We start from the raw sequence: 24,560 nt of genomic DNA on the forward strand, positions 1-24,560 counted from the left end.
AAGAACCAAAAAAAAAAAAAACCAACTCACATCAGAAAAGATAATAAAGGTGAAATGAAGATAATTCTCAAGTGAAGGAAATCTGTAAGATTCATATTCAGCAAACATGCTATAAAAGAAAGACTAAAGGAAATTCTTCAAACAAAGATAAACACCGGAAGAAACCAAGATGAAGGATGGCCAACAGAAATGGTAAGAATCTAAATACAATAAACTATTCTCAGGTCCTCTGAAATACAGGTGATGGTTAAAGGAAAAGTTAGACTCTCATGGAGTTTTCAATGTATATAGATAAATACCTATATTTATATATATATATATATATATACACACACACATACACATAGATAAATGTATATCCAATATATAATATATAGATATAGATAAATATCTATACACATTGAAAATAACATAAAAAGGGGAGGATAAAGAAATCTATACAATGGTAAGATTTCTACATTCCATTAAAAACAATAAATTATTGATTCCAAGTACAATATAAAAGTTAAATATATCTATAATTCCTAAATTAACCTCCAAAATAGACAGATTATTGATTGATTGACAGACAAAAGCACAATAGATAAATTAAGATAGAATACTAAAAGAAATGTTCAAATAACAAAAGTCAGGAAACAATGGAACATTTTTCCATACCAGTATTCCCTGGATCCTCAGAAATTGTATCAATGTTAGTATAGTGCTCCAACTTATTTACCAGCTGTGTTTCAATCTGATGAAGACTATGATCTTTGATAGCATTTTCTACATCTTCAGTGAATTTAATCTGTTCTGCCAAGCATAATATCTAATGAATAAAGAGAAAAATTATTTTTAAAAGGTGAATTTATTTAGAAATATTTTATAAATGTAAGGAAAGATACCCCTTTCCAAATTTCCAATTACATATTGGATCTCCCTACATGAATGTCTTACTGGCACCTCAAATATTAATAGAGTAATACATTTGTAGGAAAAGCACTGTGTGATGCAGCTGAAGCCTACTTCTCAGAAATCATCTCTCACTATTCTTCTGTAGGCCTATTTTTGGGCCTTTGAACCCACTAAGCTTATTATAACCTAAGTGCCTTTGTACTTTCTTCCCCTGACTCTCTTCATAAATGGCTTCTGTTAACCAGCAAAGATATCAGAATATTTAATCCTATTTAATAAAAAGAGTAATCTTGTAGCATTCGAAAATAATCTCTCAGTATACCACTGAAGTCTACAATTTCAAAATATCAATTTTATCTTAAAACAAGATTTGTATTAATCGTTCAATCTAATCCCCATAAATAGACACTAAATATAGATCATCTTCATGTTCACATAAAACATGAACTATTAATGCTGTTTGATTTCTGTAATATAATTTATATAGCAAGGTTACTGATAAAGCAAATGATACATTTAAATACCAGATTTTGAAACCATATTTTAAAATACTTTGATACAGTTCTTAGATGGAAAAGGACCCTCCTTTAAACTACAGACATGAACCATTCATCATCATATAAAGCACAAAACTTACTGACCAATTACTACTAAACAGATTGTCTTTTTCTTATATTTACCTTTTAGCATCCAGAAAACATCATTAAATGCCTCTATTTCTCAAATGAATTCATTATCTATATAGACATTTTAAAACAATATAGCAGGCTAAGCTGCTGTTTGCTCTAAGTCAGAACATTATATAAGTACCACATCAAGTTCTTTAACAAAAAAGAAAATCAATTAGTAACTTTCCAGGGCAAAGTCATCTCTCATACTTTGTAGTACAAAACTCACCAGCTTCTTTAATCAAGTATATGGTAAAACATTTAATTAATCAAGTATATGGTAAAGCATTTACTTTGGCCATCTGATGTGAAGAACTGACTCACTGGAAAAGACCCTGATGCTGCGAAAGATTGAAAGCAGGAGGAAAAGGGGATGACAGAGGATGAGATGGTTGATTGGCATCACCAACTCGATGGACAGGAGTTTGAGTAAGCTCTGGGAGCTGGTGATGGACAGGGAAGCCTGGCATGCTACAGTCCATGGGGTCGCAGAGTCAGACATGACTGAGTGACTGAACTGGACTGGAAAGTATTTAAACAAATCCAAATTTGCTTTGTAAGAAAAGACTCTGCTTTTTAATTTTCATATGAAAATGCTCACATGCCACCTCAAAACTAATATGTATATATATGGATTTTCATTCAGGCAGTACTACTGAATTTCTGTGTTATAAATAAGTGCACATCAATATCTCAATTTTTAACAGTCTGCTATACAATTTCTATGAGAGACTAACACAGAAATGATACTCAAGACATTAGTCTTGACTAATTCTCATGTCACATTACCATTCAGATACCTGAACAGACACTAAGATTTTAATTGCCTAAAATATAATGGTCACTTTTCATGCATTGGAGAAGGAAATGGCAACCCACTCGTGTTCTTGCCTGGAGAATCCCAGGGACGGGGGAGCCTGGTGGGCTGCCGTCTATGGGGTCGCACAGAGTCGGACACGACTGAAGCGACAGCAGCAGCAGCAGCAACGGTGCTGCTCCACTAATAAAATCTAACCTTCAAAATGAGTTGCCATGGAGGTGTTATTACACCCTCTTAACTAAGTGGCCAAAAGAATCACTCCAAAGATAGGATTCGAACCAAGGTAAGTCAGATTCTTTCCACTTTATTATGCTGCCTCCCTCCCAGACCAGAAAGTGCTTTCTCCACCTGATTATTTCAGGTCCTCACAAAGATGTCTTTAGAGAACTGAATAAACAGTACACAGTAACCTGTCCCAGACATTCATGTAGCCAATTATACTATTCAATCCATTTATATACAGTCTCCTGAGATAATTTTTTCTTAACATTAACTGCTAGTAAACTAGAATTATTTTCTAAATACGGTTCAGTAGTTCACATTTTTACAGAGCTAATGAGCTATTTACATTTTAGTAATTCACATATTTCTTGATTGCTCAGAACCCAGAACTGTTTCATGCTCAATTCAGCAACCTTCTTTAGCCTGTAACCCCTAATACATCTCCTGATAAAACTCTCATTTCCTCAATCTAATTCTTTTTTTTTTTCCTAAGTCTAATTCTTATGCAATTCTTACTTTTGTATACTTTTTAATATTGTGTCTTTTATTCTGCTGCTGCTGCTGCTGCTGCTAAGTCACTTCAGTCGTGTCCGACTCTGTGTGACCCCATAGACGTCAGCCCACGAGGCTCCCCCGTCCCTGGGATTCTCCAGGCAAGAACACTGGAGTGGGTTGCCATTTCCTTCTCCAATGCAGGAAAGTGAAAAGTGAGAGTGAAGTCGCTCAGTCGTGTCCGACTCTTAGCGACCCCATGGACTGCAGCCCACCAGGCTCCTCCATCCATGGGATTTTCCAGGCAAGAGTACTGGAGTGGGTTGCCATTGCCTTCTCCAAAAGTCAATTTAAATCCTACCTAGAAATTGACAGAATACTAGGAAACATTTCCAGAGGTAATAAAACACTTTAATTCTAGCTTTGCAATGGCATTATTTTATTCATCAATGATTATTTTTATTTTTCTCTAAGAACTTAAGATTTTTTTAAAACATATTTTAGCTTGACTTAAACTGCTAAAAGATGCAACTGATATAAATGGTAAAATAGCTAAGTCTAAAATGTTGCAAGTTTCCTATCTAACTTCTCATGCTTTAGAAGAACATAAAAACCTGTTCCAATAGCTGTTGAATGTTTTAATTTGAAAAACAAAAAAAAAGGTAGACTCTCCTGTGAGAAATCACAGATTATCTCAATACCTGCCTTTCAAGTTCCTGATACCCTACCTGTATAGTGTTAGTCTCAACCAGCAATAAAACTAATCCTGAACAAGGCAGGATATTTAATCCAAGTCCTAGTGCTATACTTTAATATGGGTCAGAACAAGTTTTGTGAGAACAAGTTTTGTGATACAATATCCAGTGTTTCAGAAAAGAGTTGTTATGAACACTGACCTCCAGCATTATCTATATCAACTTTGCAACCTAGCTCTTTTCTTTGCTGTCAAAGTTCTAGTTCAGGGCTATGACTGTTTCAGACCTACACTTCAGTTCAGTCGCTCAGTTGTGTCCAACTCTTTGTGACCCATGGACTGCAGCACGCCAGGCCTCCCTGTCCATCACCAACTCCCAGAGTTTATTCAAAATCATGTCCATCGAGTTGGTGATGCCATCCAACCATCTCATCCTCTGTCGTCCCCTGCTCCTCCTGCCTTCAATCTTTCCCACCATCAGGGTCTTTTCCAATGAGTCAGTTCTTTGCACCAGGTGGCCAAAGTACTGGAGTTTCAGTTTCAACATCAGTCCTTTCAATGAACATTCATCCTGTAGGATGGACTGGTTGGATCTCCTTGCAGTCCAAGGGACTCTCAAGAGTCTTCTCCAACACCACAGTTCAAAGCAGGAGGTTACTATTATCTTCATTACCTCCACCATAGTTTGAAGTGAAGAAGTGAAGTTGCTCAGTCGTGTCCGACTCTTTGCAACCCCATGGACTGTAGCCTACTACACTCCTCTGTCCATGGGATTTTCCAGGCAAGAGTACTGGAGTGGGTTGCCATTTCCTTCTCCCATCTTCCCAACCCAGGGATCGAACCCAGGTCTCCGGCAGTATAGGCAGATGCTTTACCATCTGAGCCACCAGGGAGGTCCACCATGGCTTGGCCCCAGGTAAACAGCAGGGAGGGAACACAGCCCCACCCATCAACAGAAAATTGGATTAAAGATTTACTGAGCAGGGCCCCACCCACAGAACAAGACCCAGTTTCCCCCTCAGTCACTCTCTCCCATCAGGAAGCTTTCATAAGCCTCTTATCCTTCTCCATCACAGGGCTGCTGCTGCTGCTGCTAAGTTGCTTCAGTGTGTCCGACTCTGTGTGACCCCACAGACGGCAGCCCACCAGGCTCTGCCATCCCCAGGATTCTCCAGGCAAGAACACTGGAGTGAGCTGCCATTTCCTTCTCCAATGCATGAAAGTGAAAAGTGAAAGTGAAGTTGCTCAGTAAGTGTCCGACTCTTAGTGACCCCATGGACTGCAGCCTACCAGCCTCCTCCATCCGTGGGATTGTCCAGGCAAGAGTACTGGAGTGGGCTGCTATTGCCTTCTCAACAGACTGAAAACCACCATCACAGAAAACTAACCAATCTAATCACATGGATCACAGCCTTGTCTAACTCAATGAAACTATGAGCCATGCTGTGTAGGGCCACCCAAGACGGGCGGGTCATGGTGGAGAGTTCTGACAAAATGTGGTCAACTGGAGAAGGGAATGGCAAACCACTTCAGTATTCCTACCTTGAGACCTACACTAACACTCTGCTAAACTTCTGCCAGCTCCAACCTCCTATATGAGTTTATGGGAAGGGTAAGAGACAAAGTTATAGAGCCTGTGATTCTTCACCAGTGAAGCACTAAGCATCTGGAACCAGGAAAGTACTACATCACTGAATCTGCCTCCCAATTCCACCCCTCACTGGCTTGATAGCTGCAATGTCAACAGGTTTCTACTTTGAAAGCATCCAAATTATAGCAAACTAATGGAGCTAGAAGGGAATTTCACTATCATGCAGTTCCTCCCTCACATTTTACAGTTGAGGGACTGAGGAAGGTAAGCAATGTGTCAGATGTTCACTGCTAGATAAAAGGACAACAAAGATCCCCGTTGTGTAAGCCTCCTGACCTCTAGATCAGGGCTCTCCCACTGATACCATGCCTATTTCTACTGAAGACATTCCCTTACCTGTGAAGGGAAAAAGGATGGGTCAATTGCACCCTGAGAACTTCGACCAGCAGTAACACATTCAGTCAACAACTCTTTCAAAGTTTGCTTCATTTCCAAGGCTAAATCATTTAACCAGGTCTGAAAGTAAGATTAGAAAATGTATTTCTTATTACACCAGTCATAAAACAAAAACACAACCTAATGACTCTATTTTTTATTTCATGAAGGTTATAATTTCTTACTGACTCTCACATTCCAAAAATGTGCTAAATGGCATATATTTTTTTAATAAATTATTTAAATAAATTGAAAATAACTATTTTTTTCACCTCTTGGGATAATGGTAAGTGTGAAACTCAAAAATGTGTAGTTAGTGATCACTATCATCATCCATACAAACCAAAAAAACATGAACATTTAAAAAGTAACTCATTCATTTCGTCATTATGACAAACCAAACTAGACAGCTGGGCCAGTAAATTAGAGCCACACTGACTGGCTAAGTCCCCTGGCTCATGCTAACCTGATGATCTCATGTTTAGAAAACTGTAACTATAAGAAGAGATTGCTTCATTAAGGTGAACTATATTATTTAAGGAGTTAAGCTCCCTCTTCAAACAAAATTAATTCTATTTCAAGGTCAAAACAATTTTTCAATTATTTAATTATAGATAAAAGAATAAAAGTTAACTAAAGTCAAAGTAAGAATGATAATTTATCAAAAGAGCAATGAATATTTAAGAATCACTATTTAACTTTAAAAAACTGCATCATTCTCAACAAAATATAAGGACAACACTGCAAGCTTCAAAAGCTTTTCATCATTACCTATTTTAACTCTAAGTTCTAGCTTTTTACTATTTATTTTTAGAGTGTTTTCCAGTATTAAAAAGAGCACAAGCTTCTGCCCAGTTCAAAAGCCACTGCAGCTAAAGAGTAAGAGCTCTCAGTGCAAGGCTGCAGACACCTACTCTGCTACCATCACAGGAGCTTCCAGAGTTCTGTGCTATCCGAGCTGCTAACAGCTTTTTCTCTGTGTGTTCCACCAGTCCTAATAAAATGACAAGAAAGGAAAACAACAGCAAAAACAATAAAACCCTTCACCAAACATGATAGCTACCTAACAAATCTATGCTTACAGCCACCTGATTGATACACTCCATATCCAACAAGATATAGAGGCCCAACCAAGAATGGACATTTTGTAAACTATACAGATATACATATGATAAGGCATGGACCTGACCTGCAGTTGGAAGATAACTTTGGAACTTAAAAATTATAATTTGATGCATACATCCTAATGCTGTTGGCTTTATCTGTGTAACTGTAATAGACACTTGACAGTTCACTTCTAGTCCAATAGAACGAATTAATCGATAGTTGTAGTATAAATGCACTAGTTTCAAGTTTACTTGTTCACTTAAACCATCTTATACAACTCAGATTCTGAAGAAAAAAAGAACAAAGACTTATTGAGAACTTATATTCCAAACACTATAGTGTGCGTGCGTGTGTGCGTGCTGAGTTGCTTCAGTTGTATCTGATTCTGCGACCCCATGGACTTTAGCCTGCCAGGCTCCTCTGTCCATGGGATTTTCCAGGCAAGAATACTGGCGTTGACTGCATTGCCCTCCTCCAGGGGATCTTCCCGACCCAGGGATCAAATTTACATCCCTCACGTCTTGTGTATTGGCAAGTGAGTTCTTAACCACTGGTGCCACTGGGAAGTCACACTACAGTGTACCTAACACCAATTATCTCGTTTAAGTGTCAATGAAAGGCTTGGCAATAGCTAGTAGGACTTCTCATTCAATACTTAAGAAAACTGAGACTCACAGTTATTTATCTAATAAGTTGTGGAGCTACAATTAATATCCAAGTCTTTTTGACTTCAAAGCAAAAGTTCTTTTCAAAGTTACATGCTGCATTCCAAAAACTAAAAATTCATAGTCTCCTTAATATCAAATCATTGTGAACTTTACAAAAAAAATTATTTTTAAGATATGAGAAAGGTTTCTAAAAGGCCTAAATTAACCAACTTACTCTACAAATTGACCAAATTACTTCTGATACAAAGTTCATACTGTTAATTTTTTTATACTTTCAAATTTGAAAAAGAATTACTTACCTCTACATTACTGGACAGAAGAACTTTATTTTTAAAAGGTACAACTTCTCCTTCTAAAGATTTCATTGCAGTTATATGTTTTAATTCCTCATCAAAACAGACGCTGTGTATGCCTATATTACAAAAGAAACAATTTAAATGCAAAGCTTCCTTAAACACATAATTATTAGATATTACATATGATTACAAAATGTATACTTTGTAACATATTTATATATTAGAATTATATTAGTTCAGTTATATAACATAAAAGAACAGCTTTTCATCACCAAAAACTAGAAACAAACCAAATACCCAAAAGGTGAATGAGAAACTGTGATGTATTTGCACAACTATTTTCAGCAAAGAAAGGAATAAAATATAGTTGAAAATATTATGGTGATTGAAAAAAGCCAGGCACAAATGAGCGCATAAGAATACATACTGATGATCCCACTTATGTGAAATAAAAAGATAAGAGCAAAGGGGGAAAGCAAACAACACTTCCTTTTCCCAAAATTTACACTCACTTTATGGTATAAAAAACAGACATGACCCAGTTTGGATCTTCAGAAAAACTCCATAAATTATTATTTACAATTTAAAGAAAGAAACTAGATTTCAGGGAGGTAAACTAATAACTAACATATAATAGAACTTGAAAGCAAACGTTCTGATTAGAAGAACTCTTTCTACTATCTCCACAGGCCAAATCAATTATAAACACTTTAAAGCTTAGGATATACAATGGTTAGTAAATACTTCTGTAAAACAACGAAGAGTAAATATTTGAGGTTTTTACGGTCATATCTCTTTGTCAATCACTCAAATCTATGCTTGTAGTACAAAAGCAGCTACAGACAATAATGGGCATGACTGTATTCCTTTCAACAAAAGCTTCTTTAAAAAAAAAAAAAAAGATAGTAAATCCGATTTGGCTTGTAGGCCTAATCCCTGAATATAAGTGAAGATGAAATTTCTTTTTCTAACAAATAATATTTTAAGAAAATAATAACAATCACTGTTTGTGTAGCAAACCAACTCCAAATGCAATTACTTAACTTAAATGATTCAACAACATCAAAGCACATGGCACTGTAACTCTCCACTTTACCAGGTAATCCCTCCTATTCCTATAACCTAATCATCATTTATGGGCTGCCTGGTCACTCAGTGGTAATGAATCTACCTACCAATGCCAGAGACACAGGTTTCATCCCTCAGTGGGGAAGATCCCCTGGAGAAGGCAACAGCAACCCATCCCAGTATTCTTGCCTGAGAAACCCCATGAACAGAGGAGCCTAGCGGACTATAGTCCGTGGGGTCACAAGAGTCGGACACAACTTAGCTAGTAAACGATTATCATCTCTACACAGATGACTCCCAATTTTACATCTCCATTCCAGGTACCTCTGCTAACAATAATTGCCTATTGAGTATATCCACTGGGATGATACTCAGGAGACCTTTAAACTCAGTAATGAAGGGACACGTTCTTCCTCACTTCCAGACCTTATATTGGGCTTCCCTTGTGGCTCAGCTGGTAAAGAATCCGCCTGCAGTGCAGGAGACCTGGGTTCGATCCCCAGGTGGGGAGATCCCCTGGAGAAGGGAAACGCTACCCAATCCAGTATTCTGACCTGGAGAATTCCATGTACTGTATACAGTCCATGGGGTCGCAAAGAGTTGGACATGACTGAGTGACTTCCATTTTCACTTTCAAGACTTATGTTTGGAGAAGGAAATGGCAACACACTCCAGTATTCCAGCCTGGAGTATTCCATGGACAGAGGAGCTTGGCGGCTACAGTCTATGGGGTCACAGAGTCGGGCACGATTGAGCGTCTAACACTAAGACATATATTCTTCAGATCTCACTCGAGATGTCATCTTGACATATGCAAAACTGAACTAAATGATTCAAAGATGTTGCATGGACACAGCTATAACACCACTGCTTATGTTGATCATAGAAATTTGTCAACTTACTAGTTTGCCCCACCACTAAACTGAGTTCTTCGAATACATGACCTGCATTTTATTCAACAGTCTGCCTAAGAGCCTAACATTATGCTTGGAAGATAGCTGAAACTCAATAAATATCTGCTGAATAAATGTTGAATCTTACCAGCAAAAAGCTTCTTAAGGTGAGACTGAATCACTGATGGATTAGTAGACTGGCCCAGTATTTCTAATAAATCATCATCACCAATAAAGTAAAATCTTGGGAATGCTGAGCGTTTTTCCTTAAAAATTAAAAACAAAAAGAAAAAACTTATCTTTTCAAATAACTAAGATACTAAAGCACTTTGCAACTTATTATACAAGGATTTAAAAAAAAATACCTCCAAAAATTCATTTAATGATTTCTGACATCTTTGAAGCTGATCAAGTATCGTTAATAGAGAGTTTCTGATTCCGGCATGAGTAGTTAATGTTGTGACTCTATTATCTTTCTTGATGTCAAGCATTATTGATCTGCAGAAGAAAAAAACTTACTTTCACATCTGTTTTAATAGTCTTTGGCTGAAAAAGGGATATAGAGGCTTTTCTTTGTCTGCTTAAAACAAACTAGTAATACCAGTATAACAGTAATACATTATTATAAATCTAATACACAATCCTTAAAGTTAATAATAACCCATTACCATTTTTAATCTCCTTTATTGCATAGTCTCTTATTTCATCAACTCACTAAACAAATATTAAGCCTTACCTCATAGAGATAATGGCCCAGTGACAGATAAAGAGACTAAATAATTTCTCTGAATATTCAAATAAAGTTATGATAAATGCTAAGAAAGAAAAGTACAAAAACTTGTTAAAGTGGTTAATGGGAAAATCCCTAACCTATGAGTTATCTGAGGAAGTAATTTAAGCTGAGATTTAAGTAATAAAGAAAAAGGCAATGAGTAGGAGGGAAGCAGTTTCTGGCAAAGATCATGAGAAAGAGCTCAGTATGTTAGAGAAATGGGATAGGAGTAGATCCTCAGATATGTTTTATCCTTAGAGCAATAGAAAACCATTTTAAAGTTTTACTTAATAAAGGAAACAAGTAATGCAACTTTTTTTTTTTAAGATTACTCTGGTTTCTGTGTGAAAAACATATTGGAGAAGAAGAGAACAAGTCAAAAAATTATGCAGTAGTCTAAAAAGTTTAGAATACTTTAGAATAAAACCAAAGAAGTAGAGATATAAAAGATGTAATAAAATAGATAAGTATGTTACAATCAACAAAACTTGGTAACTGGACTTGGAAATGGGGAGAGGGGTCAAAGATATCCATTATGCTTCTGCTTTGAGCAGTTAGGTGGTACCATTTATTGGGAAAGAAATGACAGAGAAAATACTTGTGGGAAAGGGATTTGAAATAAAGTTACGAATTTAATTTTGACATGTTGAGGATATTTAATATATTTGGAGATCAGAAAAGAAAGATAGGCTCAATAAACAAGTTGAGGAGACCTCAGCAACTAGATGAGAATTGATTCTGAAAGAAGTTCAGCTCATTAAACAAAGAATATGGAGAGAGAAAACCTACAGGCAGAAACCTGGACAATGTCTGCATCTAAATATTTAGAGAGAGCTGCGGACTAGGAACCAGGAGGAGAACCAGATAGTCAGGCAGAAAACCAACAGGACAGGATCACAGAAGCCAAAGGAATAGACTTCCTAAGAAAGAAGAAATGCTCAACTCTATCAGATACTAGTCAGAGATAAAGTAAAAAAATGTCCATCAGATTTACAGTGGGAAAGTAACTGACAATTTTAGGAAGTGTATATTAGTAATATTACTATAATAATACAGTAATATTATTATAATAATATTCATACTGTTGTTGTTTAGTCCCTCAGTTGTGTCTGACTCTTTTGAGATCCCATGTTCCACAGTCCACCAGGCTCCTCTGTCCATAGCATTCTCCAGGCAAGAATACTGGAGTGGGTTGCCATCTCCTTCTCCAGGAGATCTTCCTGACCCAGGGATCAAACCTGCATTTCTTGCATTGGCAGGTGGATTCTTTACCACTGAGCCACTTCAGAATCCCCAATATTAGTATTATATAGATAATAATATTACCTATATCACATTAGACTTCTCTTGTGGTTGACAGTTAAGGATTTGCCTGCAATACAGGAGACCCAGGTTCGATCCCTGGGTCAGGAAGAGCCCCTGGAGAAGGAAATAGCAACCAACTCCAGTAGTCTTCCCTAGAGAATTCCATGGACAGAGGAGCCTAGTGAGCTACAGTCCATGGGGTCACAAACAGTCAGACATGACTGAGCGACTACACACACACACACACACACACACACACACATATAATATTAACATAGGTAAAGTGGTAAAAATAGACACCACATCAAAATGATTCAAGAAGTAAACGACTGAATGAGAGAAAATAGTTTCTCAAAAGGAACCAAGGAAAAAAAAAAGTTAAAGACATAGATAATACTAACAAGTAAAAGTAATTAGCTTGTATTAAGTACCTCACAATATGAATAAAAATGCATCATGTGTGTCCTCTTTTTTATGTACAGTACTGACCTAAAATCTTCATCAACTCTGTTGAAGCGTGTCTGTTCTTTTGGCAATGCTCCATGGCCAAAAATGGGTTCCAAATATACCCACTTTCTCTGAATGTGGTTTAAATTCTGTAGATACTCATCTAAATCTGCAAGTTTTCTTTCCCAAATCGACACTTTATCTTCAAACCCTTTATAATAAGGAGAATCCTTTAAGGATTGAAGAAGGCATCTATTATCTCCAACTTGATTTACTATATCTTTCCAGTCTTTAATCAGCTTGATGGTTCGACTTTGGCTGTCTTCATAATCAACCAATGTAAATACTGCTCCAACTCCCCACAGATCAAGTTCACGTAAAGCTTCTCTGATTGTAACTTCACCTTGTGCCCGACTATTTAAATCCTATTTAACACAAAATATCCATATTTATTATTTCAACATACAAAATAGGTAAGCTATATCTATTTTATAAGAAGATATATATTTACTTGACTTTTCACTGTAAAGCAAAAAAGAAAAAAAGTGGATATATTTTAGATGCAATCCAAAGAATTACTGGCTAAAATATGAAGGGATGTCTGGTTCACATAGTCAAAATATATACAAAGTTCTGCCGTATGCTTTTTACTTGTAAAAAAAATTTTAAACATCCATTGCAAACCAAACCACAAAAATATTTAAATTTTGCAGAACTCAGAAGTTTTTCTGGTAACTTAACTGTAAGTACCAATACATCTAAAATGATTAACAATCATCTAGAGTTACCTCCTATAGAAGTCATGCTTTATAATCTTATGATTATCTACATACGTGCCAGGGTAATCAGCAAAGATGAAAACAGATGTATTAGATAGAAAAATAAAACAACTTAACATCAAAAGTCCTTTTACAGGCAGAACACGAAACAGAAAGTCTACTACTTGCAACATAATTGTGCAAGTTTTACTTTTTACCTGAGACCTATGCTAAAACTGATCAGCAAATTGGTTCCTTGTTTAGTTCTCTGGATTTGTGTATCCCTGAGCTTCTATTTATAATATACCCTATGATCTTAAGTGTATTTCATGTAAAATGCTTTGTAAGAGTCTGCTGACTTCTATCTTAAAGTAAGACATATATTATTTCAGATTTTTTCCTCTCTCTCAAGGAAGGCTATATTGTTTCTATAGCCCCATCTATAGATTCAGATATACTAATGGAAGAATAAAGCAATAGTGGAACACTGTCACTATTTTTAAGGGAAGAAAGAAATTTAACTTGCTGTTTTAAATAAAATATAAAGCAAAAATACCTGTTAACAAAGGTGAGACCTATGGGATACTTATAAAAATGATTCTTACTTTAAGGTCTGAAGCTTTGGCAACAACGGTATCAGCTACTCTAAGCAGATCACCAAATAGTAATTTCTCTAAACTAGTTCCCCTCGGAAGGCCAAGAAGACGAAAAAGGTCAAGCCAGTGATCTGGAGAAAGATGCTCCCCTCTCACATATTTCAAGACAGGAATGGCAATCTGTTAAAAAAAAAAAAAAAGATATGCATGTATATATATATTAGCAAAATGCAAAATACTATTTAATTTTATTACAATTATGTATAAACATTTTAATAACTATATTATCTTCCTTAATAATCTTGAAATCATTAAAAAGAATTGTATAATACTTTTTGTTAAACATTGATGTGGATACATGCAAATTTCCCTTTGTAACTTGATATATTTTAAAACATGACCTAAAATATTTCTATTTTTATAAATTTAGAAAATGACCTATATCCTAAATATGCTAAATGGCCCACATCCTAATTGCTAAGTTTCAAATACTCCACTTTATAATAAATTTAACCATAAATTTCTTACTTTTAACTTATTTCACATTGAAGCAGAAATATCAGTAACTTTGCCGGTTTACTCTGTACTTTGTATGTTTTGTGTGTAATGGAATCATTAAAAATAGATACACTAAAATTACAGTCTGGGCTTCCCAGGTGACATCACTGCATAATAAAAGATACATCAACACTGCAAACATCACTTTTAAACAACAGCATAAGTAAAACTATCTTACTTTATATTTGTCAACCTCTGATTGTAATTTCACTGTCATTGCTGAATGTTCTTCGATCTTTCTTAATCTGTCATGCCAATTCATCAAAAATTCCTCAAACAGATAGGTCTTAGTCCTGTAAAACAGTAGAAAAATATCTTAAAGTTTACATCCCAAAAAATACTACAAAACTATCAGAATGTAAATATTATTTATGAATCAAACCGAAAAGTAATCCAGTCCTCATTGGCCATTTCTTGAAATCCTTGCTGAAACTCTTCATAAAGGGCCCAAATTTGTGCACAGCTCTCAATATCCTTAGAGATGCTATATGCCAAAGAGAAGTTGGGCTCTTCTAGGCCAAAATGATGGCAATCATCACTGTAGAAACAAGTAGTGAAATGTCAGTAGATTTTTACAAAAGAAAAACTGTTAAATGTCAGTAAGTTAAACTAACAATTTAACTGCATTCCCCGTGTATGTGTTTGTGTGCATGCACCTGACAGTGAAGGTAGACAGTAGGAGGCTACGTCTACCTAACATGAGAATTTTACTTTAACTACTTGTCAATGGGCTCCTCTAAATTCATTAATATGCACTTTTTCCAAAGGAGTCAAAGTAAAATTGGTAATATATCAATATATTTTATATACATAATGTAGATCATATATAACAAATGTTTGCTGCTGCTGCTGCTAAGTTGCTTCAGTCGTGTCCGACTCTATGAAGTCGATCAGTCCTGTCCGACTCTGAGCGACCGCACGGACTGCAGCCCACCAGGCTCCTCCGTCCATGGGATTTTCCAGGCAAGAGTACTGGAGTAGGGTGCCACTGCCTTCTCCAAGAATTACACAAATTTGTGGATAAATCTGAGAATAGGTTAAAGAATATCCATTAACATTCTTCTTGGTTGAAAGAATTAGTTTCTAGAATGCAAGACTGTTGTTGTTTAGTTGCTACGTTATGTCCAACTTGTGCAACTCCATGGCAGGCAGCCCACCAGGCTCCCCTGTCCATGGTGTTTCCCAGGCAAGAATGCCATGTCTTCCTCCAGGTGATCTTCTTGACCAAGGGATTGAACCTGCACCTCCAGTATTGACACGCAGATTCTTTACTGCTTGAGCCAACAGAGAATGAAAGATATTCCTCACCTAATTAGTGTAATGTCACTTAATAAGCATGGTACTAAAGCCTCCAATCATCTATGAAAGCAATTAATATATGGATGCATTTGCCTAAACAGACCAAAAATATAAATTTTTATGAACATTTAATATTTTAATTCATTTTTATTGGACTATAGTTGCTTTACAATGTTAGTTTTATTGTACAACAAAGCAAATCAGCTATATGGATACATATGTCTCTGCTTTATTGGATTTCCTTCCCATTGAGGTCACAACAGAGCACTGAGTGGAGTTTCCTGAGCTGTACTGTAGGTTCACTATGAACAAAGCTAGTGGAGGTCATGGAATTCCAGTTTAAGCTATTTCAAATCCTAAAAGATGATGATGTGAAAGTGCTGCACTCAATATGCCAGCAAAGTTGGAAAACTCAGCAGTGGCCACAGGACTGGAAAGGGTCAGTTTTCATTCCAATCCCAAAGAAAGGCAATGCCAAAGAATGCTCAAACTACCACACAATTGCACTCATCTCACATGCTAGCAAAGTAATGCTGAAAATTCTCCAAGCCAGGCTTCAACAGTACGTGAACCATGAACTTTGATATGTTCAGGGTGAATTTAGAAAAGGCAGAGGAACCAGAGATCAAATTGTCAACATCCACCAAATCATCGAAAAAGTAAGAGTTCCAGAAAAACACACTACTTCTGCTTTATTGACTATGCCAAAGCCTTTGACTGTGTGGATCACAACAACCTGTGGAAAATTCTTCAAGAGATGGGAATAGCAGACCACCGGACCTGCATCCTGAGAAATCTGTATGCAGGTCAAGAAGCAAAAGTTAGAACTGGACATGGAACAACAGACTGGTTCCAAATCAGGAAAGGGGTACATCAAGGCTGTATATTGTCTTATTTAACTTATATGCATAGTACATCATGAGAAATGCTGAGCTGGATGAGGCACAAGCTGGAATCAAGATTGCAGGAAGATATATCACTAACCCCATGACACCACCCTTACGGCAAAAAGTGAAGAACTAAAGAGCCTCTTGATGAAAGTGAAAGAGGAAAGTGAAAAAGCTGGCTTAAAACTCAACATTCAGAAAAATAAAATCATGACATCTAATCCCATCACTTCATGGCAAACAGATGGAGAAATAGTGGAAACAGTGACAGACTTCATTTTGGTCAATCACTACAGATGGTGATTGCAGCCATGAAATTAAAAGATGCTTGCTCCTTGAAAGGAAAGTTATGACCAACCTAGAAGTGAAAGTGAAAGTGAAGTAGCTCAGTCGTGTCCGGACTCTTTGCGACCCCATGGACTGTAGCCCACCAGGCTCTTCCGTCCATGGGATTTTCCAGGCAAGAGTACTGGAGTGGGTTGCTATTTCCTTCTCCAGGAGATCTTCCTGACCCAGGAATTGAACCTGGGTCTCCCACATTGTAGGCAGATGCTTTACCATCTGAGCCACCAGAGATGAGCAACCTAGACAGCATATTAAAAAGCAGAGACACGACTTCGCCAACAAAGGTCCATCTAGTCAAAGCTATGGTTTTTCCAGTAGTCATATATGGATGTGAGAGTTGGACCACAAAGAAAGCTGAGCACTGAAGAATTGATGCTTTCGAACTGTGGTGTTGGAGAAGACTCTTGAGAGTCCTTTGGACTGCAAGGAGATCCAACCAGTCCATTCTGAAGGAGATCACTCCTGAGTATTCACTGGAAGGACTGATGTTGAAACTGAAACTTCAATACTTTGGCCACCTAATGTGAAGAACTGACTCGTGTGAAAAAGACTCTAATGCTGGGAAAGATTGAAGGCAGGAGGAGAAGGGGACAACAGAGGATGAGATGGTTGGATGGCATCACCGACTTGATGGACATGAGTCTGATTAAACTCTGGGAGCTGGTGATGGACAGGGAGGCCTGGCGTGCTGCAGTCCATGGGGTCACAAAGAGTCAGACACAACTGAGCAACTGAAGTGAACTAACTGACAGTACATTCTCATTAGGTATCTATTTTATATTTTATAGTATCAGTAGTGTTCTTGCCTGGAGAATCCCAGGGATGGGGGAGCCTGGTAGGCTGCCGTCTCTGGGGTCGCACAGAGTCGGACACGACTGAAGCGACTTAGCAGCAGCAGAAGCAGTGTATATATATATAAATCCCAATCTTCCAATTCATCCCAACCTCCACCCTTTCCCTCCTTGGTGTCCACACCCTTGTTCTCTACATCAGTGTCTCTAGTTCTGCTTTGCAAATAAAATAATCTATACCCTTTTTCTAGATTCCATGAATATGCATTAATATACAATATTTAATACAATTTTTAAACTTAATATTTTATTATTATAACATAAAACAATGAATGTTTTTAAGTTTCATCTTTTCACTAGCTTCAAAAGCTTTCAAAAGCTTCACTTTTCCAGAAGCTCTAAAAGTAATTTTCCATTAATTTTATATATTCCATTTTCAAATACAATGAGATCATATAAAGCAAGTATATTCCAACTCCTTAATTTAACTTTTAAATAAATTTAATTTTCTATTATTATTTAATTTGCTATTATTACTTCTATTATTTCTATTTCTAGGCCTAACCAGAAACTTGGTTTTATTTGCTTTTCTCTTTCCTAATAATAATTCAACAACTCCTAAGAAAACAGTAGCATGAGCACTTAATACTGGTATTTTTTAAACTGCTGAAGCTTATAAAAAGACATTAATATAACAGATACAGGTACATTATTAGCTTAATATATAAACATAAAACTTTTTTTCCAAAATGAGCACTATCAGTTTTAAAGAATAAACATACAGCAGCTTTTTTCTTATGACTTCAAGATCATCAAATTCAACTTTCTTCTCTTTTATTGACTTTGCACTTTGATCAAGAGTACTCAGCTGGCCTGTTTCAATAACATCATCACCAGGCTTTAGTTGGTCCCAACGAGCTTTAAATTTTTCCAGTTCTTGATAATAAATCTGAAGACGTGATTTGACGTTTCCTTTCATCACTTCAATCTATAAGTCAACAGAGTATACATAATTTAACTCAATGTAAATTTCTACTTTATATTCACATTTTTACTTCCAATATTTTCTATTTAAAGGTCAAAAAACATCAATATCAACTTTTCTAAAGATTCTTATTCATTATTTATTTCAAGTGCAATGAATTTACTCAAAAATAAATTAGACACTAAATTTACAATAACAAAAGATATACTGCAAACATCAACATTACAAAACCATTCACATGACTAACAGCATCTGTGATAACTATCAACAAAATTAATACGATAAAAAAAGTTTCCTCAGTGACATCCAGTTGTTCTACCTGATTATACAGCTGCTTAATAAAGAAGGGCATCTCCCAGTCTCCCATGCAGCTCACCACCAGAACACTAGGTTCTGGTCAGTAGGATATGAGCACAATAAATGCGCACAGCTTCCAGCCTGGACTCTTATAAGACACCTCACACAGTAGGTAACAAACCATTCATAAGAAAGTCTGATAATACTGTCACATATATTCTTGCTATGGCATAAATGAAGGTAAATTCTGTGACATGATCATCACTTATACAAAATATCTTATTACATAGAAGTGCTGAGGGAGATCAATTCCATCAATAATATAAAATTCTTATAAATGTGAGCTATAATGAAATAAAGACAAGAAATTGTAAATGAGGGAAAAAACTGTTCTCATTTTAACAAAGAAAGCTTCTTACCTGGTCTTTAATCATAAGTTGGTGACTTTCCATCATCAACTCAAATTTATCCCACTTAGCTTTCAGATTACTAATTGTTTCTAAACCTCCACCTGCCACAGTCCGTAAAAGTCTGTTTTTATCTTCAGCCTCTTGAAATAAGGGCAAAATCTAAAAGTTAAAAAACAGTATGTGAAAAACAACATACTTTATCAAATTTATTAAGATTCCATTTATTTAAAATTGTTTTATGATTTGCTTTTTAAATCAGGATTTTTGCTTTTATATAATTTGTTAAATTTCTAGATATAAAGTTTCTAATATATATTATTACATGCAAACTCAAGCACTCAAACATCAACTAAAAAGGATAATAAAAGTGGTAATATGAAACTAAATTAAATCATGATTATAGGAAGACAATACTATACCTGTTCAAAGTAACATTATTATACAGGTTCCACTCAAAGAAAATGCTGGAGACTTTTATGGTTTGCAATTATCTTTTTTGTCTGGCTATTGATTGTGAAATCTGAGAAACATCTTTCACTATTGTGATTATGTAGCAATTACCCACTTAATATCATTGTATCATGATTGGTCAACAAACAGAAAAATTATAGAATTCTAGAAGACTCTTGAGAGTCCCTTGGACTGCAAGGAGATCCAACCAGTCCATTCTAAAGGAGATCAGCCCTGGGTGTTCTTTGGAATGAATGATGCTACAGCTGAAACTCCAGTACTTTGGCCACCTCATGCGAAGAGTTGACTCATTGGAAAAGACTCTGATGCTGGGAGGGATTGGGGGCAGGAGGAGAAGCGGACGACAGAGGATGAGATGGCTGGATGGCATCACCGACTCAGTGGACGTGAGTTTGAGTGAACTCCGGGAGATGGTGATGGACAGGGAGGCCTGGCCTGCTGCAATTCATGGGGTCGCAAAGAGTCGGACATGACTGAGTGATTGAACTGAACTGAACTGAATATCACCAAAACTACCATTTAATAGAAAAATCTGTAATCACTTTTTACAATCCAGATGCATATCAGAATTATCTTGAAATTTTTTGAAAAATGCAAATGTTCAAGTATTGCTTTTTTTCTCCAAAGTTCCAGATATGTTTCTATTGAGCAGTCATGTTCAAAAACAACTGGACTATATGATGATCTTTTATTTTTATCTAGTTTGTTTCACTTTTTCTATTTCATATTCAATGCTACCATTTCATTTAGTTTATGTTTTCCAATTTTTGTTGCAACAAGCAACAAAGGTTTACTGTATAGCACAGGGACCTACAGTCAATATCTTGTAATAACCTATAATGGAAAATAATCTGAAAAATAATATATGCATATAAATGAATCACCTTCCTGTGTACCTAAAACATTGTTAAGTACTATACTTCAATAAAATATATATATATATATTAAGAAAAAAATGAAAGAAAGAGAAAGAAAGGAAAAACTGAAGAATCGGAATCAAGCTCCTATATTTAGCTTCTGCCTGAAATGCCCTGAGTTGTATATAATGAGCAGTCCTTTAAAGAGCCCAGGTGTAGGTCAATAAGTGCTAAACTGCTCAAATTGCTTCTAGATCTTTTAAAGCACCATAAAACAATAGTGTCCTATAATTTATAACTGTACTTCTGCTACTCATCAAAGCAGTAAAATCCATTGAAAGATATTTAAAAATCATTGTTTACATAACAGACAACAACAACAAAAAATCAAATATATCTCAATGGCCAGTTTGCAATTCCTGAGAAACAGAGAAACAATTAACCAAGAATCCATGTTGTACTAGGAACGTCAGTGAGAGAGAAGACAGAAAGTGAAAGTTGCATCTGACTCTTTGGGACCCCATGGACTCTACAGTCCATGGAATTCTCCAGGCCAGAATACTGGAGTAGGCAGCCTTTCCCTCCTCCAGGGGATCTTCCCAACCCAGGAACTGAACCGGAGTCTCCTGCATTGCAGGCAGATTCTTCACCAACTGAGCTATCAGTTGGTAAAGAGAAAACAGAGTAGGATTCTCATTTCCAGTGTGAAAAGAACTTAAGCCTGTGAAGACATTACAAGTTTCCAAGTTTGTATCGTGTATGCAAGCGAGCTAAGTTGCTTCAGTCGTGTCCAGCTCTTTGCGACCCCATGGACTGTAGCCTGCCAGGTTGCTCTGTCCATGGGATTCTCCAGGCAAGAATACTGGAGGGGGTTGCCACTTCATACTCCCGGGGATGTTCCTGATCCAGGGATCAAACCCATACCCTCCTGCATTTCAGGAGGGTTCTTTACCATTAGTGCCACCTGTAAGCCAGTTTCCAAGTCTATCTGATGCAAAGATACTTATCCACACACCAACAGGGGTACATACCAAAACACAATTCTGTAACATCTTGCCGCTGAAAACCCGGCAGTGACTCCTCAGTGTCCACAGAATCGTGTGGCTCGCATGACCTGGATTCTGCCTAGCTCTTTATTCGGTCTCGTGCCACACCCTGCCTCACATGTAGTTCCCAACATACATCTATTTCCCTTAGTTTTTGTGATGATATGCTTCATGTCTTTCATTCCACGTCATTATCAATCTCCTTTGCTGCCTCCATCTATACTTGAACTCTAAATTTTGAAATGCTCAAACCTGATTCTATACCCTCTACAGTTTGTCAATCGCAAGAGCTAGTTCAATTCTATGGCTTTAAACATCATGAATGTTAAAATGATTTCCAAATGTACATCTCTAATCTTCACCTTTACTCTAAATTCCAAATTCCTCATTCTACATGGCATGTCAATCCCTGCTACCTTCAATCCCCAAACAACTCCTCTCTAGTCATCCTCATCTCAGTAAATGGTACCATTAGATTCCTAGCTGCTAAAGCGAAAAACCTAAGAGACATGTTTCTTTCTTTTCCTCTAATCCCCTATTTACTTCTAACGCATCAGAAGACCTTGGTTCTAACTCTAAAATGCATCATCACTTTCTCTGGTTCTCTCCATCTCCTCTGCTATTCCATGGTACAAGCTTAGATAATCCTTTGTACACAAACTGGAACATCCTACTAACTCTCTGCTACTATTGTCTCCCTCCAATCCATTCTCCACAAAGCAGCCAGAGTAATCACTTCAAAATGCAATCCACATTTATCTTCTCATTACTTAAATCCCTCTAAAATTTTTCTACTACTCTCAGAAAAGAACTCGAACTCCCTAGGATTGTCTGAAAGTCCCTTCCTAATCTGGCTCTTGCCTACCTCTCCAATTTCACTCAAGCCACTTTTTCCTTGAATAATATGGCTTTCTTGATAACTAAGTTTCTTGACAATATTTATACCTATCTCACTTCCTTAAGTATGTCAAGGTCCTCTACCTTAAGATTAACAGTGTATCCTTAAGTATATCAAGGTCCTCTACCTTAATATTAACTGTGTATCCACTGTTCCATCTGCCCTCTAAATCTCGGAATGGTTGCCTCCTTACCCTGCAGGTCCCAGTGCAAACAGACGTCATCTGTCTGATACGGTCTCCAGGATCACCACCCTGAGAAACATCGCGCAGCTGGGCACGCTCATCCTCTTACTAATCTAGCTCCTCATGTTCCTTTCTTCCTCTCCGTCTCTATCTCTCTCACATGCACACACAACACACACTTACACATGAATGCAGATTTCAGTAACACAGAGCAACCATACTTGCAATCGCAGTGCCTAGCACAATGCCTGCAATATATCAGGAGATCTGTAGTCTGTCCGACTCTTGGCGACCCCATGGACTGCAGCACGCCAGGCCTCCCTGTTCATCGCCAACTCCCAGAGCTTGCTCAGACTCATGTCCATTGAACCGGTGATGCCATCCAACCATCTCATCCTCTGTCGTCCCCTTCTCCTGCCTTCAGTCTATAGTAAGTATTTGTCAAATAAATGCCTCCATGATTTAGCTAACTGCCACAGTTCATAATGCTATTCTTTCTTTAGTTACTTCCTTCTACAAGACAAGTACACTATTTTATTTGCCTTTAAACCCTCTTTATACCTTTAAGCCTACCATATAAAAGTTTATAATTCATTCTACCATGAAGGTATATTATTTCTTTCACCTCTAATCTATCTTGTAATTTTCAACCTATCCTGTAAGAAGAATACATAAAAGTTTGTATCTATTTTGAATTATTTCTCCTCTTTCCTCCAAACATAACTAAGATCACCTATAACATGTTCTACAAATTGTGGCTTGTTTATTCTACGTTCTAGCCTTCTGGATACAGTTTTTATGAATCTTTAACCACCTTTTTATCTTTGTCTCTAATTATGAGCTCTTCCATCATGTGTGTGTGTGTGTGTGTGTGTGTGTGTGTGTGTGTGTGTACTCCTAGTTCAGCACTAACTTCATATTTAAGCATCATAAAAGTACAACCTTGGAAGTAACAGCATGAACTATTTAAGTTTAGTCTTATTCTAATAAGCCACATCATAAAAGGTCACAAATACTTCCAAAAACAATATATATTGTGGTTACTGTTTCATTACAACAACAAACATTGAGTCCAATCATAAGCAGACTAATTTTATAGACTTCCTTATAATATTATAATTATATGATATTTGCAGTCACATAATATTACATGATTTAATCATTCCAGTACAGTTAAAAAAATAATAAATTACTTTGTGATTCTTACCTCTGGCTTCCGTTCTTGTAGCTTACTATATTGTAAATTTGCATTACCTATCTCTTCCACAGACTGGGGCATAATTGTTAAGACTTCCATAGCCTCGGTAACGAATGTGTCAATTTCATGTAAATGAGCTGAAAAGGAAACATTGAAATATAAGAAATGTTATTATCATCAAAAAAATGCAATTACATAATTTCTAAACCATGTAATGTTAGAAGTAATCACTATATGAAATACAGTAAGTCCTAAGTTGTCATTTGCTTTCATAAAGAAAAATTCAAAGTATAGAATAAGCAAAAATTTTCTTCTCATGAAATTGTAATTGCTTTATATAACATTTAAAAATTTTTAGAAGAAAGTGAAAATGTATTTACTCACTCTTAGTAAGTTTTACTATAAGTTGGCAACTTTTTCAGTCTTTTAAATAATATGCTAGAACATATTTCAGTTTAAATGAAAAAAGAAACACTGATATTTTGGAAAATAGTACAGGCATTCCTCATTTTATTGTGCTTTGTAAATATTGCATTTTTTATGAATTGAAGGTCTGTGGCCACCCTGCATGGAGCAAGTTTATCAGTGCCATTTTTCCAACAGCATTT

At 36.4% G+C, this 24,560-nt stretch overlaps 1 protein-coding gene across 2 annotated transcripts in view; it reads right to left on the bottom strand.

Moving 5' to 3' along the window:
• The window catches only part of DYNC2H1 (dynein cytoplasmic 2 heavy chain 1), a 397,795-nt gene that overhangs the window by 328,198 nt on the left and 45,037 nt on the right, over window positions 1–24,560 (bottom strand). For both annotated transcript variants that reach the window (XM_070803297.1, XM_019975614.2), the window contains exons 20-31: window positions 23,962–24,089; window positions 19,308–19,457; window positions 18,389–18,594; window positions 14,667–14,822; window positions 14,463–14,577; window positions 13,736–13,906; window positions 12,415–12,797; window positions 10,214–10,346; window positions 9,997–10,114; window positions 7,891–8,003; window positions 5,778–5,897; window positions 658–808 (exon numbers count right to left, since the gene is read on the bottom strand). In XM_070803297.1, the coding sequence (XP_070659398.1) occupies window positions 658–808; window positions 5,778–5,897; window positions 7,891–8,003; window positions 9,997–10,114; window positions 10,214–10,346; window positions 12,415–12,797; window positions 13,736–13,906; window positions 14,463–14,577; window positions 14,667–14,822; window positions 18,389–18,594; window positions 19,308–19,457; window positions 23,962–24,089 (1,944 nt within the window). The remainder of the gene's footprint in view (window positions 1–657; window positions 809–5,777; window positions 5,898–7,890; window positions 8,004–9,996; window positions 10,115–10,213; window positions 10,347–12,414; window positions 12,798–13,735; window positions 13,907–14,462; window positions 14,578–14,666; window positions 14,823–18,388; window positions 18,595–19,307; window positions 19,458–23,961; window positions 24,090–24,560) is intronic.

This window comes from Bos indicus, chromosome 15, assembly GCF_029378745.1.
Source record: "Bos indicus isolate NIAB-ARS_2022 breed Sahiwal x Tharparkar chromosome 15, NIAB-ARS_B.indTharparkar_mat_pri_1.0, whole genome shotgun sequence".
NCBI classification, from domain to species: Eukaryota; Metazoa; Chordata; class Mammalia; order Artiodactyla; family Bovidae; genus Bos; species Bos indicus.